Source organism: Manihot esculenta, chromosome 1 (genome assembly GCF_001659605.2).
Source record: "Manihot esculenta cultivar AM560-2 chromosome 1, M.esculenta_v8, whole genome shotgun sequence".
Lineage (NCBI taxonomy): Eukaryota > Viridiplantae > Streptophyta > Magnoliopsida > Malpighiales > Euphorbiaceae > Manihot > Manihot esculenta.
In genome coordinates this window covers 26,750,195-26,763,688 of record NC_035161.2, presented here as the reverse complement: position 1 = coordinate 26,763,688, position 13,494 = coordinate 26,750,195, and the positions used below count along the sequence as shown (strand labels likewise).

At 32.3% G+C, this 13,494-nt stretch overlaps 2 protein-coding genes across 4 annotated transcripts; one reads left to right on the top strand and one right to left on the bottom strand.

The window, feature by feature from the left end:
* Positions 1–702: 702 nt before the first annotated feature.
* Positions 703–6,981, bottom strand: LOC110600073 (lysophospholipid acyltransferase 1). The gene is made up of 8 exons (XM_021736787.2): positions 6,517–6,981; positions 5,995–6,050; positions 5,600–5,820; positions 5,006–5,414; positions 4,407–4,492; positions 1,653–1,716; positions 1,403–1,521; positions 703–1,311 (listed from the first exon to the last, which is right to left on the bottom strand). The coding sequence occupies exons 1-8, from the start codon at positions 6,816–6,818 to the stop codon at positions 1,171–1,173; spliced, it is 1,398 nt and encodes a 465-aa protein (XP_021592479.1). The 5' UTR covers positions 6,819–6,981; the 3' UTR covers positions 703–1,170.
* Positions 6,982–8,775: 1,794 nt separating this feature from the next.
* On the top strand, positions 8,776–12,691 carry LOC110612978 (ribosomal RNA processing protein 36 homolog). Of its 3 annotated transcripts, none has more exons than XR_002487542.2 (11): positions 8,776–8,921; positions 9,056–9,160; positions 9,242–9,372; positions 9,456–9,522; positions 10,139–10,191; positions 10,934–10,988; positions 11,082–11,156; positions 11,265–11,382; positions 12,082–12,128; positions 12,243–12,423; positions 12,513–12,691. XR_002487542.2 is itself a non-coding variant. In XM_021753874.2 (11 exons), the coding sequence occupies exons 2-10, from the start codon at positions 9,062–9,064 to the stop codon at positions 12,351–12,353; spliced, it is 756 nt and encodes a 251-aa protein (XP_021609566.1). In that variant the 5' UTR covers positions 8,776–8,921; positions 9,056–9,061; the 3' UTR covers positions 12,354–12,385; positions 12,513–12,691. The 3 variants fall into 3 exon arrangements, 2 of the variants coding, with proteins under 2 accessions (XP_021609566.1, XP_021609558.1); XM_021753874.2 differs by having other exon boundaries at positions 12,243–12,385; XM_021753866.2 differs by having other exon boundaries at positions 12,243–12,691.
* The last annotated feature ends 803 nt before the right edge of the window (positions 12,692–13,494 follow it).

Here is a 13,494-nt window from a genome sequence, read left to right as displayed (position 1 = left end):
TATACTCGTCGTCACTGTTTATGCATAAACTAAGCTTCCATGGTAAACACGCCAAGCCGAAACTTCTAAAGTGTAATTTAATTTTTAGTTTTGAAATTTTTTAGGAAGAATACACATTTCCACCCCTTAACTTTATTAAAAAGGTCTTAAGGAATTCTAAATTTTAAAATGCACCTGAACTATTAAAAGTGAAATTAAAATAATCTTATAAATTGTCGTCGTTATTAGAAAATATAGAAATAAATTAAATAATAATTTGAGTCTGTGTTTATATTCTATGCTATCTTGTACTAAAATTACAATATTTGTTATGTATTTAGCCATTTCATATATATATATATATATAGAAGACTATCATCTCGTCTGGATTATCAAACAACATATAAGGTAATATCCATGGCATAATATTGCAAGCTAGGACAATGATTCCCATATGTTTTTGAAGAAAATTCCAAATTGGCAATTTTAAAGTCAAAATGCGGGTGGCTAGTTAACATCACCCATAGAGGAAGTGCATGTGAACTTAAGCAATTGGGTCCATTTTACTTTTTGAGCAGTTCTATGAATAGCGCCCTTTCATTTCCTCACAATGTATGGGCATTTCAAGCCTTATGTAGATATAAAGGTAAACAATGTCGAAATCATATGCTCATAAATTATAATACCAACAAAATTCAAAACCAAACTTTTTAACACACAAGCAAGACATAGAAACATTAGCTATTTAATAGTCATATTATCACAGCTGTATCTGTTTCACCTGTCATAATCAACATATTTCTACCCTAATTTGTGATCAGATTGTTTTCATAGAAAAGAAATTAAAAAAAAAAAAAAAACTCTGAAATTTATCCGCACAAAATCTAGCTCATCATGTGGCCTAGAATATCTTCTCAGCTTTCTCCCTACCTAATATCAATGTTTCGTAATCCGAATTTGTGAGTACAACCTGCTCTTGCAAATATAGTTTATTAACAACATCCGCATAAACTATGATGGCAAACAAACTCGAACACTTGCTAATAGATAATAAGCGAAATTTGGCAATCCAAACAATTTTGGGGAGAAATATAAAGTGTGTAAATTAGCAGCTGATTGAACTGCTAGTTATCTGCCATTCTCATGATCCTTTCAACCCCTTTAAGGAGAAAAGAAGTAGCAGTTTCTACCTCACTGGTCTTTCCGAGCTTTAGACCTTGCAGGCCTCGCTGGTTTAATTATGTAGCCGAGTAGGATAAATATTATGGGCACAATGGTGCCAATGTAATATACACTGCCGTATGCAGCAATTGTTTCATGCAAGCTTAATACCTGCGTGAACAAGAAGACATTAGCCGGGCCTAAAGAAAATGATAAATCAATCAACTCTTAAATGGTTCAAGTGAGAAATGAGAGAGCTAACCATGAAACCAACACATGAGTAATTCAGAACCAAGACTGTGTAAGCGAAGTTCATGAACACTAGCATCTTCTTGATTATAGCCATATTTGGAGGTATGGCTTGTTGCCATCTGTATATGACTGCTCAGAGAGAGAAAGAAAGAGAGAAAATAAGTCGGACAACTCCCAATTTTGCTTCAAGATAAACAATCTAAAGAGTAAGCCACAAAGTAAAAAATTAAGAAGGGGAGGGGCGATCCTGGTCAAAATACCTCTGGAACCAGCAATCATTAATGCAGACTGAACAAAGAATATAATATACCCAGGATACAATCCCTGTAATTTGTTTACAAAAAAAAAAAGGAATAAGTCGAAGAGCTTGAAGAGGATAACATAAATGCAATAAGTCTTCATGAATGTTAAATTGGCGGGGAAACCTAGATGGTAAGTCAAAGCAGCAAGACTTCATGAAAAGGATAGGCATTGCAGAGAAGATAACTGGGATTTCCAGGAAATTTAAGTAGAGATGAGTAAAGGAAAAGACACTGTTAAAAGTTAAAACATACAATGCTAGAACAGATCATATAGTGTACCGTTCAAATGTTGAAAGTGTAATGTAAAAAGAAGCACTCTTATCACTCACAGATGAAGTTGTTCTGGTTGGAAATTAAACTAACAAATAGCAAAAGTTGACAAACAGGTGACTTGGAATTGAAACCACTATATAATAATTATCTATCCTTTTGCTTCTTTTACTTTTTATTTTTTTTAAACAGCATCTGACATGCAAATATGCTCAAAAACATCTACCTAGAACTAATAAAAGTTGAATGACAGGTTAATAGCTATGACCCCAGAAGTTACAATTTAAGTTAGGGCTATGCAGCATACATGATTCCATCGCAAACCAAAGGACTGTACTTCAACGTACCAAAATAAAAGATGATCAAACTGAACTCGTTTCATTATTTTGGTTCGATTCTAATACTTCATCCAAAGCAAAATTGAAACCAAACTGAAGAATCAATTATATAAATATGTTTTTGAAATTTAATAAATTATTTTATATACATATAACCTAATTTATCATTGATTATAAGTATATATAATTTAACATTATCTTTTGTTCTTCTACCTTTTTAAATAATTTTAGTCATATGATACACTTTTAGTCATAAATTATGTACACATCTTTTACTTAAAGACTACTAATTAAGAAACAGATAGAAGATAAGTATATTATATACAAGGATAATGGCAAAAAAACACACCTGAATTATTCACATTTTAACAAATATACCCCAAACTATAAAAGTTAACTAATATACCCTAAACTAACCACCTAAATTTATTTATACTCTACTGTTAAATTTAACCATTAAATCTGGAAATGTCACATCATCATCCTAGTCAACATTAAAAAATAATATTTTAATATAACTCAAAATAGATAATTGTAAAAAAAAAAACCCAAATTTTACTAATTTTAACAATTACACCCTAAATTTTTTTAAACAAATATACCCCAAATCAATTTTTCAATTTGATTTGATATTTAATGTTGATTCGGCTAATTTATAATTACGAATGACACATTTTTAAGGGCTGATAACTCATTTTTTGACTTTTTTTTTTGCATTGACAAGTCCAACTTTTTGTGTAGTTATAGATCATAAATATTTTGATAACATTACCTCCAGTAAATCAAGAATCACGATTCTTTCTACTTGAAAAATTAATTATATTTATTATATTCACTTAATCAATAATTAGTTTAATAAATTCAAATCGCTAAATTCATTAGAAAAGATATAAATTGTAGTCATAAATTAGATTGAACTTAACTATTTTCAATTGATTAGACTCATTATTGATTTTCAGCTCTACTAAAGTGTATATGATAAGTATAATTAATTTCTCAAACAACGAGAATTGTCATTCTTAATTTACTAGATATAATATTATCACAACATTTATGACCTCTAACTACGTAAAAGTTGCACTTGTCGTTGCAAAAAAAATCAGAAAATGAGTTATTGGCTCCTAGAAATATTTTATCCAAAATTATAAATAAGCTGCATCAACATTAAAAATCAAATCAAATTGAAAAAATGATTTGGGATATTATTTGTTAAACCAAAAATTTTAGGGTATAATTGTTAAAATTGGTAAAGTTTGAGTTTTTTTACAATTATCTATTTTAAATTATTAATTTTGGTGCTGACTCAGATGATGACGTGGCATTTCCCTTAAATTTAGTGGTCAAATTTAATGGTAGGGTATAAATAAATTTAGGTGATTAGTTTAAGATATATTAGTTAACTTTTATAGTTTGGGATATATCTGTTAAAACACGAATAGTTCAAGGTTTTTTTAGCTATTATCACTTATGTATATATATATATTATATTTTTATATCAATATCATAATTTTGATGTTCAGTATTATTTTTATTGTTGTTTGGATGTATATTTAAGATTATTTTAGCTTTTCAAATGAACACAATACTTTTGTAATTTAGGTGCAAGAATCAAAATTCGAACTAAAATCCATATCAAAATAACTTAAACTGAAGTAGAAGCAACATTTCATTCCAATTCTAGTTCCTGAAAAATAAAATACCAAATGCTTCATTTTGATTTAGAATCTTAGGTGCAACTGGACTTAGAAGTCAGAACTAAAACCAAACACCATTTTAAGTATTATAATTCTCAACAAACAGTTAAACAAACAAAATCGTGAAACTCAACATCTAAGTTAATGGGTGTAAAACTTCAAGAGAGAAAGGAAGGGGAGGGGGGATCCATATGACACATAGAAAATTGTACATGCTTATTAGTGAGCAATTTGTCAGGATGATATCCAATGCAGTTATTACTAATGACTGTTTGCACATATTTCCCTAGTAACCTAGACAGGAGATCCTATGCTTGGTCAATTGTCTTGTAGAAATTAACTGAGGTAGGACTAACACGAGATAATTGAAGTGAATAAAAGAAGGAAATAAATCTAGTAATAGTACTCACATGCCAAACAGCACTTGTGGTTTGAGTGGCCAACAACTGGAAGAAACCAGGTTTTTTCCCCTTCTGAATAAGTCTCTCATAAACATCTACCAAAATATCAGACAAGACTTAGTGCATTATAGCCATATATTGATCCAAGATTGCACGACATTATATATCAATAATATGATTAGAGGACACTGAAGTTACCACAGTTCATCATCTTAGTGAGATGCAAGCTACAACTTGTCAAAAACTAATGTCATTCGTTTATGGAAAATGCTTTCACTCGCTGAGTATGCAATGAAGTAGTTGTCAATAGGTTCCATACCAATGATTAACAACCAGCCAAAGTAAATGGCCCAATGACAACATAAAAAATTAAAATAATAACAAATCAGGAATAAAAAGATCAATTGTTGATTGGTGTATTTATGCACAACCTAATTATAATTAAACCTCACATATCCAATTATATGCTTAGTTGGATTTTCTCACCATAGGAAAAGGTTAACTAATATTTTGGCTAGAAGCTTTTAACATATATGTCTATCCTACTAATAAAAATCAGCTGATACAAAGAAATAACAACTTGAAATTTGAAAAGCTGATAGACTCACAATGGCGAAGCCATGTGCTGACTTGTATGTTCCACACAAGTGGCAGCTCAACTGAACTCTTTGCAAACTCAACACCTAGAATATCAACGTTTTTGGCGCGATCCCATCGTGCCTTTGGTGGAGAGCTATTTGTCCAACCACTGAAACCCAGGCCAGAGATAACAATAGAGGCCTCAGAAATTGACCAGATGAAATAGTATTTCCAACGTGCTGTGAAGCCTGACATATACTGGTAACTCAACCGTTTCCAGAATCCCCATTCTTGGTATACAGGATCAGTGAACCGGGACAAGGGAAAGTGGGGCACCAAGTATAGATACAGGGCCATGCAAAAAGCAGCTTGAAACAAAGCTCGAGTTGTTGCACCATAAGGTGATGGTGAGGGTCCTCCCTCTGTGCAAGCCCATATCTGCAAAGATGAATGAACAAAGCTTAGAACTTTTGAGTATACTTATGCTTATTCTTACATAATTAGTAACTCCACCTCCCCCCCCAAAAAAAATAAATAAATAAAAGAAAAGGAAAACACACATGAATGCACAAGTAAGACAAAGCATATATCTGTACAAGCAGAAACAAGCATTTTAAACCTACCCCCTTTCTTTCAGTCCACTCAAGATAGTCCTTCACTTCATAAACAGGACCAGCAAAGTGGCTACCACAGCAGAGGCAGTAACCAAAGTACTCAATCAATGAGGGCAGTGTAATCAGCCTGTTTTTCTTCTGAGCGTCCCGTAATTCTTCCTCTTTTAATAATCCATCATTGTAATTTATTGCACACGATATGACTTTCAGTGTTAACACCATTAAGGCCCCTAAGTATTAAAAGAACAACTATTTGTAATTAATCAACTTGACTGATGCAACAGAGAAAGGTTTTCACAAATTATAAAGAATCATATAATCATCATTATATTCTACTAGCATTTTCATTATTTCAACTTGTGAGGAGGAATACAAGGAATTATAAAGGCTATAGTTGTGCTTACCAGTGGCATCAATTCCTCCTTCCTTCCATGCATCTCCACTCATGTAATACACATGGCTACAAACGGAAACCAACAGTCAAGAATTCTGAAATAGAAGGGCATATTTTCAAGAATGATGATTTGTTTAGCCATATTTAATTAACTTGCCGGAACAGTTTTTAGAACAATAATTTAAAAAAGTAAATAGAAGTGATGAATCCATAACCGAACATTATCATTGAACTTTATATCCTCCCTAAGAATGTGCTCCAAAATCCACATCGACAGAAAACTTATAATTCAGCTTTTCTTTTCCTTTGATTTTCACTTCTACTTGCATTCAATGCCCAGAAACCCCAATCCAGAACTTTTGAAAGAAAATATGATAAATAAAGCAATCAAGGAATCTTCTTGTTGGAGTAACACTCCAAATCGGCTTAATCAAGCAAAATTAAACTCCAATAAAATCAACTCCTTTCATTCATAAAAATAAAATAAAACAACTAGCTCTTTCAAAAACGATGAGTTAAATTAAAAACGTACCATCCAATTAGATAACCAAATCCCAGAATGAAAGTAAGAATTCCACAATGTGAGCGAAACAGAAGCATAGAAGCGTAACCCAACAACATGGGCACCAAAAAATGGAGATTTGAAGCGAATCCGAAGGAGAGATAGGAGAGAAAAGCCCCCGAAAAGGCAGCGTATAGGTGCTTGCCGAATTTACCAGGGACGAGTCGGTGGATGAAACTCACAGGAATCGTCGCCACAAAGCAAAGTAAGAATCGCAGCACGGGTATAGATACCCCGATCGCCACCGCCATAGATTCCATATCAAAATCCATATGCAATTCTTGTCTAGGGGATCTACCACTCTCGATCGGTCAGGACAAGTCAATTTGTGTCGGCGGCTTCTCCGGCCTCACTGAGTCGACAACCAGTTGCTCTTCTGAGAAGGCAGAAAATAGCCAAGAGATCTTCAGTTTCTGAGATTTGTATTTTTGTTAACTATAAATCTTCGCATTGCATTCTGCTCGACCGAAATTACTACATTACCCTTCAAAAAACTGTATGAGTAAGACCTGAGACACAATTGTCTGTGCTCATTTATATTGTGCACATTTTCCAGATCATGATAATGAAAAGTCAAAATTCAGAAATTAGGAGGCACGGAGATTTTATTGGTCGGAGTTTCCTTGGTGTTCTGGAAGACGCACGCTCTCATTAATTGCGCGTGGTTAGTAGACATTGGTTCCTTGCCTCGAAAGGATCGAAGCCAAACCTTACTGCAAACAAGAAGTTAGCATCGGATCTCGGACGATATAATTCGGGGAATTGAGGACATCGCACGAAATTGATACTTAAAAGAAAAATTTTGCTTTTTTAAGGAAAAATATTATTTAACCCTTATAGTTTCATAAAATTAATTATCTAAATTTTTTTTAATTTTAAAAAGAATAGAACTTCCACAATCTTTGGATCACACAGACTCAATAGCTTGATGCAACAAGTCTTGATTAATGAGCCCCTCTCATCTTCCACTACCCACATCACTCTAATTTTATTGTCATTAAACTTGAAGGTAGTATAGAAATTACATTACATGCATATTTTATTTAGAAATAGGAAGAAACCCTAAATAAAAATAACAAGACAATTTGATGATAATTTTGAAGAGCACTTCCTTTCCCACTCTAGAGTGGAGCATATGCTTCCAACCGTGGAACCGCCATATTTTATTGTTGATATATGAGAGAATCTCTCCTCTACTCTTCCCTAACATTACCTAAGTAAATTATGTATTGCTGCTAAATGTGACGAATGATTTCTAAGAAGTTACAAAGACTTCTCATACTGAGATAATCATTACTTTATATGATTAATTTCAAAATAATTTGCTTTACAAAAGATAAAGTTGTTGTTGAAATAACTTTGATCGTGGTCTTACACAAGACATCACAATGAAATAGGCTCAAATATTCTAATTATTTGGAATTCTTTTTCTCTAGAATGAGCATAATTAGTCCACGATCTTATACATAATCATACGATTTTATACATAATCAAAAAAATTATAAGATGAAAAGAGTAATTTTTAAGATGGAAATAACATTTTGTAGTCCACGATCTTATACATAATCATACGAATGAATCATATATTTAAATTACATATCAAGAATCACTTTGAATGCAGTGAATTTTTATAATAAATAAATAATTGAGAGAGTAAATAATTTACTTTTTTTAAAAATAAATAATAATAATAATATTTAAATACTAAAATATTTTTTTTCAGAAACTAAATAATAATATACTCTTTATTTATTGAATCCAAATGAAATGGTTCACTTGAGAAAAAAAAGTTAAGTTTTTTTTTTTAGTTACTGTCAAATCAATATGTATTTTTTAAATTAATTATTTAGTCCATATTTAAAATAACTTAATTAAAATGTGATTTATTTTATAAAATTAAAAAAATAAAGGTTTCAGATTTTCTGTTGAAACATTTAGTTAATTTAATTTATTTTTATTTTTATTTTTATTTTTATTATAAACACTAAATGATATGAAAATTTAAAATCTTTTCAACTAAATAATATATAGACTTAAAATTATATACAATATTTAAAGTTAAATAAATTGAAAAATTATTAAAGAATTTAAACTTAAAAGTATAAAAACATTCTAATTAAGAAATTTTGGAAACATCTTTTTCTTTTTTGGAGAATGAAAAAATCTAAATATTTAATTTTGAGAAAAGATAGGACTCATAATAATTCGTTCCTTTTTTTTTTTTTTTTCTTTTACCCATCCGGATGTGTATCGGGTCGGCCAATTTGGGGAATCGGATAGAAACTCCTCCTTCGGCCTTACTTTTAACCTAAAACTCTCTCTTCTCTCTGTTTCCAAGGCTTGGACTCATCCTTGCGTCAGAGCTCGATTTCCAGGTTTGTGCTTCAACCTTGAATCTCATAGCTTTTCATTTAATTTCTTTTCATGGTGTAAGACTCAATTCTAAGCATGAGAACTGGTCACTGTACTACTAATACCAGAAAATAAGTTTATTTTGCTTTCAATGAAGGTCCAAATGAAGAAATCCCGTAAAGAAATTGCTGTTTCAAGCAATACCCATGTTGTGGGAAGCGAAGAAGAAATTGAATCATCGTCTTCTTCTTCAGAGGAAGATGTGGGTATTTTACAATAATCCTAAAGACCTTTCCTTTTCTGATTAATTTAGTTTTATTTATTTATTTATTTTGGTGAGTAGGAGAGCGACATAGAGAGAGAAATTGCAGATGCTACCTTTGAGGAGCTGCAAAAGGCAAGGTCTGATGGGTCTTGTTCAGTGTATCAAAAGCCCAAGCAAGATAAGAAGTCTGGGAGAGCTAACAAAAATAGGTAATTATCTGATGAAAATTCCTCTGTTTGTGTGCCTTCTAATTTGTAATTGCTGATTTTCGTGTCCATGTTTGTGTGTGTAGGCCAATGGAGGCTAGTTGCAAGAAGCCCGTGAGTCGGTTTCGAGAGGTTGTTCAAGCTCCTAAAAAGGTATGCTTGTTCTTTTTCTTTCCAATACTGTTACAAGGAGGCTACAGGGAAGTCTGAACAGAATGATAGGATGGGCTTAGAAATGAGTGCATTTGTAAGGAGGTGGAATCCAAGATAAAGTGAGAGAGGTTCAATGAAGATGGTTTGGGCTTGTCAACCCTAAAGCAGTAAATAAATTCACTTTTAGGAAAGATAGCATTTAAACTTGTAAGAGGGAAGGTGATACATTAGGATGATTTGTTATGATTTAATGGATGAATCCTAATTCCTAACCGGATTGGGATTAAAGCTTCTTTTACTTGTTTATATAGAAGTGTCGGTGTAGCGAACTTATTGCATTCTTGGTGCTTACTTATATTCATATCTTACTATTGAACTTTGTGTTTTGGGAATGTCCCTCATATTAAATTAGTTGCTACTTGCTTTCATTATTGTAGTTTTGGCTCATTTATATAACATTCCATGTTTGATGTTTGGGGCTTTTCCCTGGGAAAATGAGAGGTTTCAAATTTGCAGCAAAAATATGGTGGAATCGATTTAGAAGCAGCTTGTCTTTTGCTGTTTAGCTATGTACGACAGACATTTGATGTGCATAAATTGGTATTTGAATTGACAGGTGGTACGTGATCCCCGATTTGAATCTTTGTGTGGTAATCTTGATGTTGATGGGTAAGCCACTGTTTAATATTTGTCATTCGATAAGCGTTGTTCTTCAAGTTTTATGCTGTGTTGATCAGTTATGAGAAGTTTCAATTGCTTTTTCATCTGTAATAAATTAGAAAGGGAAAGAAAAAAAAAGTGTGGAGTATACTTAAAGTTAGAAAGGTGCTTCTGCAATTGATCCGTGTTTTGTTGTTTGTGTTGGTCTACAATTAAGTTGATGCTTCTCTTGTAACAATACATTAATTGACCATTGTTTTTATGTTGTCATTGGTGTGTGTTTTGTCTTCTTTCTTAGAGATTGATAATTAAGCAACTTGGGGCTTTTTGCTTCCATTAATTTGCTAATACCCATGTTGACCCTTTCCAAACATGCTAATGCAATTGGGTTTTTGCCTGATTACAAATGATATGTATAGTTGCTAGTTCTTTTTCCTTATACACTGTTCCCCCATCACCATTCTCTTCACCTGATCTATTGGAATGCTTGGACATTTACTCTCTGTTGCTTTAATTGGTGTTAATCTTTGGAATTCATGGACTTACATCCATAACACTCTGCCACTCTGGTGGTTTCTCCAGCCTATTCTAAAATTATGTAACTAGGTCATGTCCTTCCCTTAGGCCTTCAGTTGGAGTATATAAAGCAAAGGATGTTAATTCTGTTTGTCTTGGATTCATGATTTATTACATAATTCTCAATTAGTTCATCCTTGTTCTTCAGAATCCTTATTGTTTGTGGATTTTGTAGGTTTAGGAAAAGGTACAATTTTCTATTTGAGAACAACCTTCCTTCTGAAAGAGAGGTAACTTTCAAAAACTCATCAATGGAAAATAAGTCTTAGTTTCTTGTATCCATGCAATTGTCCTCATATATGAATTTACTTCTGGATATAAAGGAATTAAAGAAGCAAATGAAGAAATCCAATGATCCAAAAGTTATTGATCAATTGAAGAAACGCATATCTTGGATTGTGAGTACTTGCTTTGTTTGGTTAAATTTGGATCGAATTTTATTCCAATCTGATCATGTGTTATTTGTCTAAACCTTCTTTTATCTCTTCCAACCATTTTCTTAACAGGATAGACAATTGAAGTTTGAGTCAGCAAAACATATTGATGCAGAAATACTGGCTGAGCACAAGAAGAAAGAAAGAGAAGCAGCAAAGCAAGGGAAACGGCCCTTTTATATGAAGAAATGTAAAGTTCTTTCTCTGTCTGTGTGTTTGGTATCATCTCCCTTTGCAATTAGAAAGAACCTTCCAAATGACTTTCCCTGAATTTCTTGATCTCATAAGACTCATTTTAACCATAAAATGCACATTGAAACTCGAGTATACCCATGGCCTGAGATTGCCTTGCCCTGTTCACTACTATTGCTAATGTTAATGGTTCTCCATGGTGTTTGTTGTGAGGATAATGGTTGCAGCAAGAATGGAAATTGAGATTTCATTTTGAAATGTTTTTACTTGTAAGAATAAAAATAAACCGCACAAGTAGTTGGAGGTTATTATGATTTGTGAGGAAATTTAAATTATTTATCAGTGCATGAATGCTGATGTCACAACTCAAGAAGAATTTAGGGGTGTGAGATGAGAGCAGGAAGAGAATAGAAAGAGATGAGAAGAGGAGATACAGTTAGTTGAGAGAGAGTAACAGAATTGTAGAGGGGGAAATCTGTGTGTGCATTATTCATAATGCTGGCAAGTATTCTCTAGCTGTTATTTATACATCAGTTAGTATAACTGCCTCTAACAAACTCTAACTACTAGGCTGACCTGTGAAGAACTTCCCTTCAAATCATACTAACTAATAACTGCTTTTCCCTCCCATTTATCTCGTCATAATTCCTTTCTTCATTCTATAATATGTGACAGCTGACAGCTTTGTTCTTTGCAGCTGAAATAAGGAAGCACAGGCTAATCAAGGAATACAGCAAACTTAAGGTATATTGTTGCATGTGAAAAGGAAAATACAGCAATTTGAAAATGTTACATGTGAAAACTTATTCAATTAGCTACACAAGTTTGCTAACGATTGCATTTTATGAAACGACTCAGGAATCTGGGAAGCTTGAATCCTTCATTGAGAAAAGGAGGAGAAAGAATGCTTCAAAGGACCGCAGATACATGCCATACCGCAGGTCCAGCAATACTGAGGAAGAAGGCTGAAGAAATTAGAAATATTTGGTTGTTGAAAAGAAGTAAATTTTTTGTTCTTCGAAGTTAAATGTTTATCATGGTGGGTATATTTATTCCATCTATGAGTGTAAATTTATGATGAATGAGGGCATAATGCATCTGGGTTTTTCGTGGTGTCTTTCCTTGCAGGATTTTGGAGCAGCTAACATCCATTTCAACCCCATGAATTTTCTTTTGAGGGTCGCTGATCAAGGACAAGAAACAATTTTATTTTATTTGTAGGAATGGTTTGTGTTAGGCTTCGAGTTGATATGACAGGAATTGTTTCCAATCCGTTTTAAGAAATCTATTTGATTTGTTTTTGTTAATTACTTGATACTTCGCCAAAAAGAAAAATTACTTGATAAAGCCGCAGGGAAGAATCTAAGAAACTATATTTTTGTACTTAAATTAGACCTGAAGATCTGAACATGATGGATTCATTCCATCTTAATTGAGTTGTTAATTACTTGATTCCTGGTTGCTTGCTTTGCGTCTCCTCGTATACCCGAGACGGCAATTATTTCACGCTAATAAATTTATTTTAGTGTTTTGTTTTAATTGCACTCTGGTTTATGTTCTTGCTTTTATGTTCTACGCAGTATGCAAAATAAATATATACATAAAATTACAGAATTTCATTACAAAACAATTAGAAAATTTAAACTTTTCTAGTAAAGGGAAAGCTCAAAAATTATACTCTCTTTCATTTTCTATCAAAACAGACGCTGGCTTTGAAAAATTGATGAAATTATAAGATATTTTCTTGTATTGTTTCCTTTTACTAAATCTAAATTTTTTATGAAGCAATGAATGTTTTGTAAGAGACAAAAAATGATATCAAGTCTGCTAAATAATAAAATCAACTTATAAAAAAAAAAGAAAGTACATGTTTTTGTGCATTTTATTATTTCAAAATTAATAATTTGAGATTAAATATATATATCAACAACTTAGTAATTTAATTTTTTTATTCAGAGGTAATAGATCCATTGAGTTTTAATTTTTACAGTATTTTAATTTTAACCCAATTCGAGCATTGGAACAAGAAATTTATCCTTCAATTCAGACAAGTGTGTATACTCCTTTTTCATTTTTGAAATCCCCATTAGTGTGCAATCCCTCGCTGCCA

What these genes read in the sequence shown, in the direction of transcription:
- LOC110612978 (XM_021753874.2), top strand. Translation starts at nt 9,062, where the DNA reads ATGAAGAAATCCCGTAAAGAAATTGCTGTTTCAAGCAATACCCATGTT. An exon ending in CTTCTTCTTCAGAGGAAGAT is followed by an intron (nt 9,161 to 9,241) that starts GTGGGTATTTTA and finishes TTTGGTGAGTAG; the next exon opens with GAGAGCGACATAGAGAGAGA. An exon ending in TTGTTCAAGCTCCTAAAAAG is followed by an intron (nt 9,523 to 10,138) that starts GTATGCTTGTTC and finishes TTGAATTGACAG; the next exon opens with GTGGTACGTGATCCCCGATT.
- LOC110600073 (XM_021736787.2), bottom strand. Translation starts at nt 6,818, where the DNA reads ATGGATTTTGATATGGAATCTATGGCGGTGGCGATCGGGGTATCTATA. An exon ending in TTTGGTTATCTAATTGGATG is followed by an intron (nt 6,051 to 6,516) that starts GTACGTTTTTAA and finishes TTCCGTTTGTAG; the next exon opens with CCATGTGTATTACATGAGTG. An exon ending in CCACAAGTGCTGTTTGGCAT is followed by an intron (nt 1,717 to 4,406) that starts GTGAGTACTATT and finishes AACAAATTACAG; the next exon opens with GGATTGTATCCTGGGTATAT.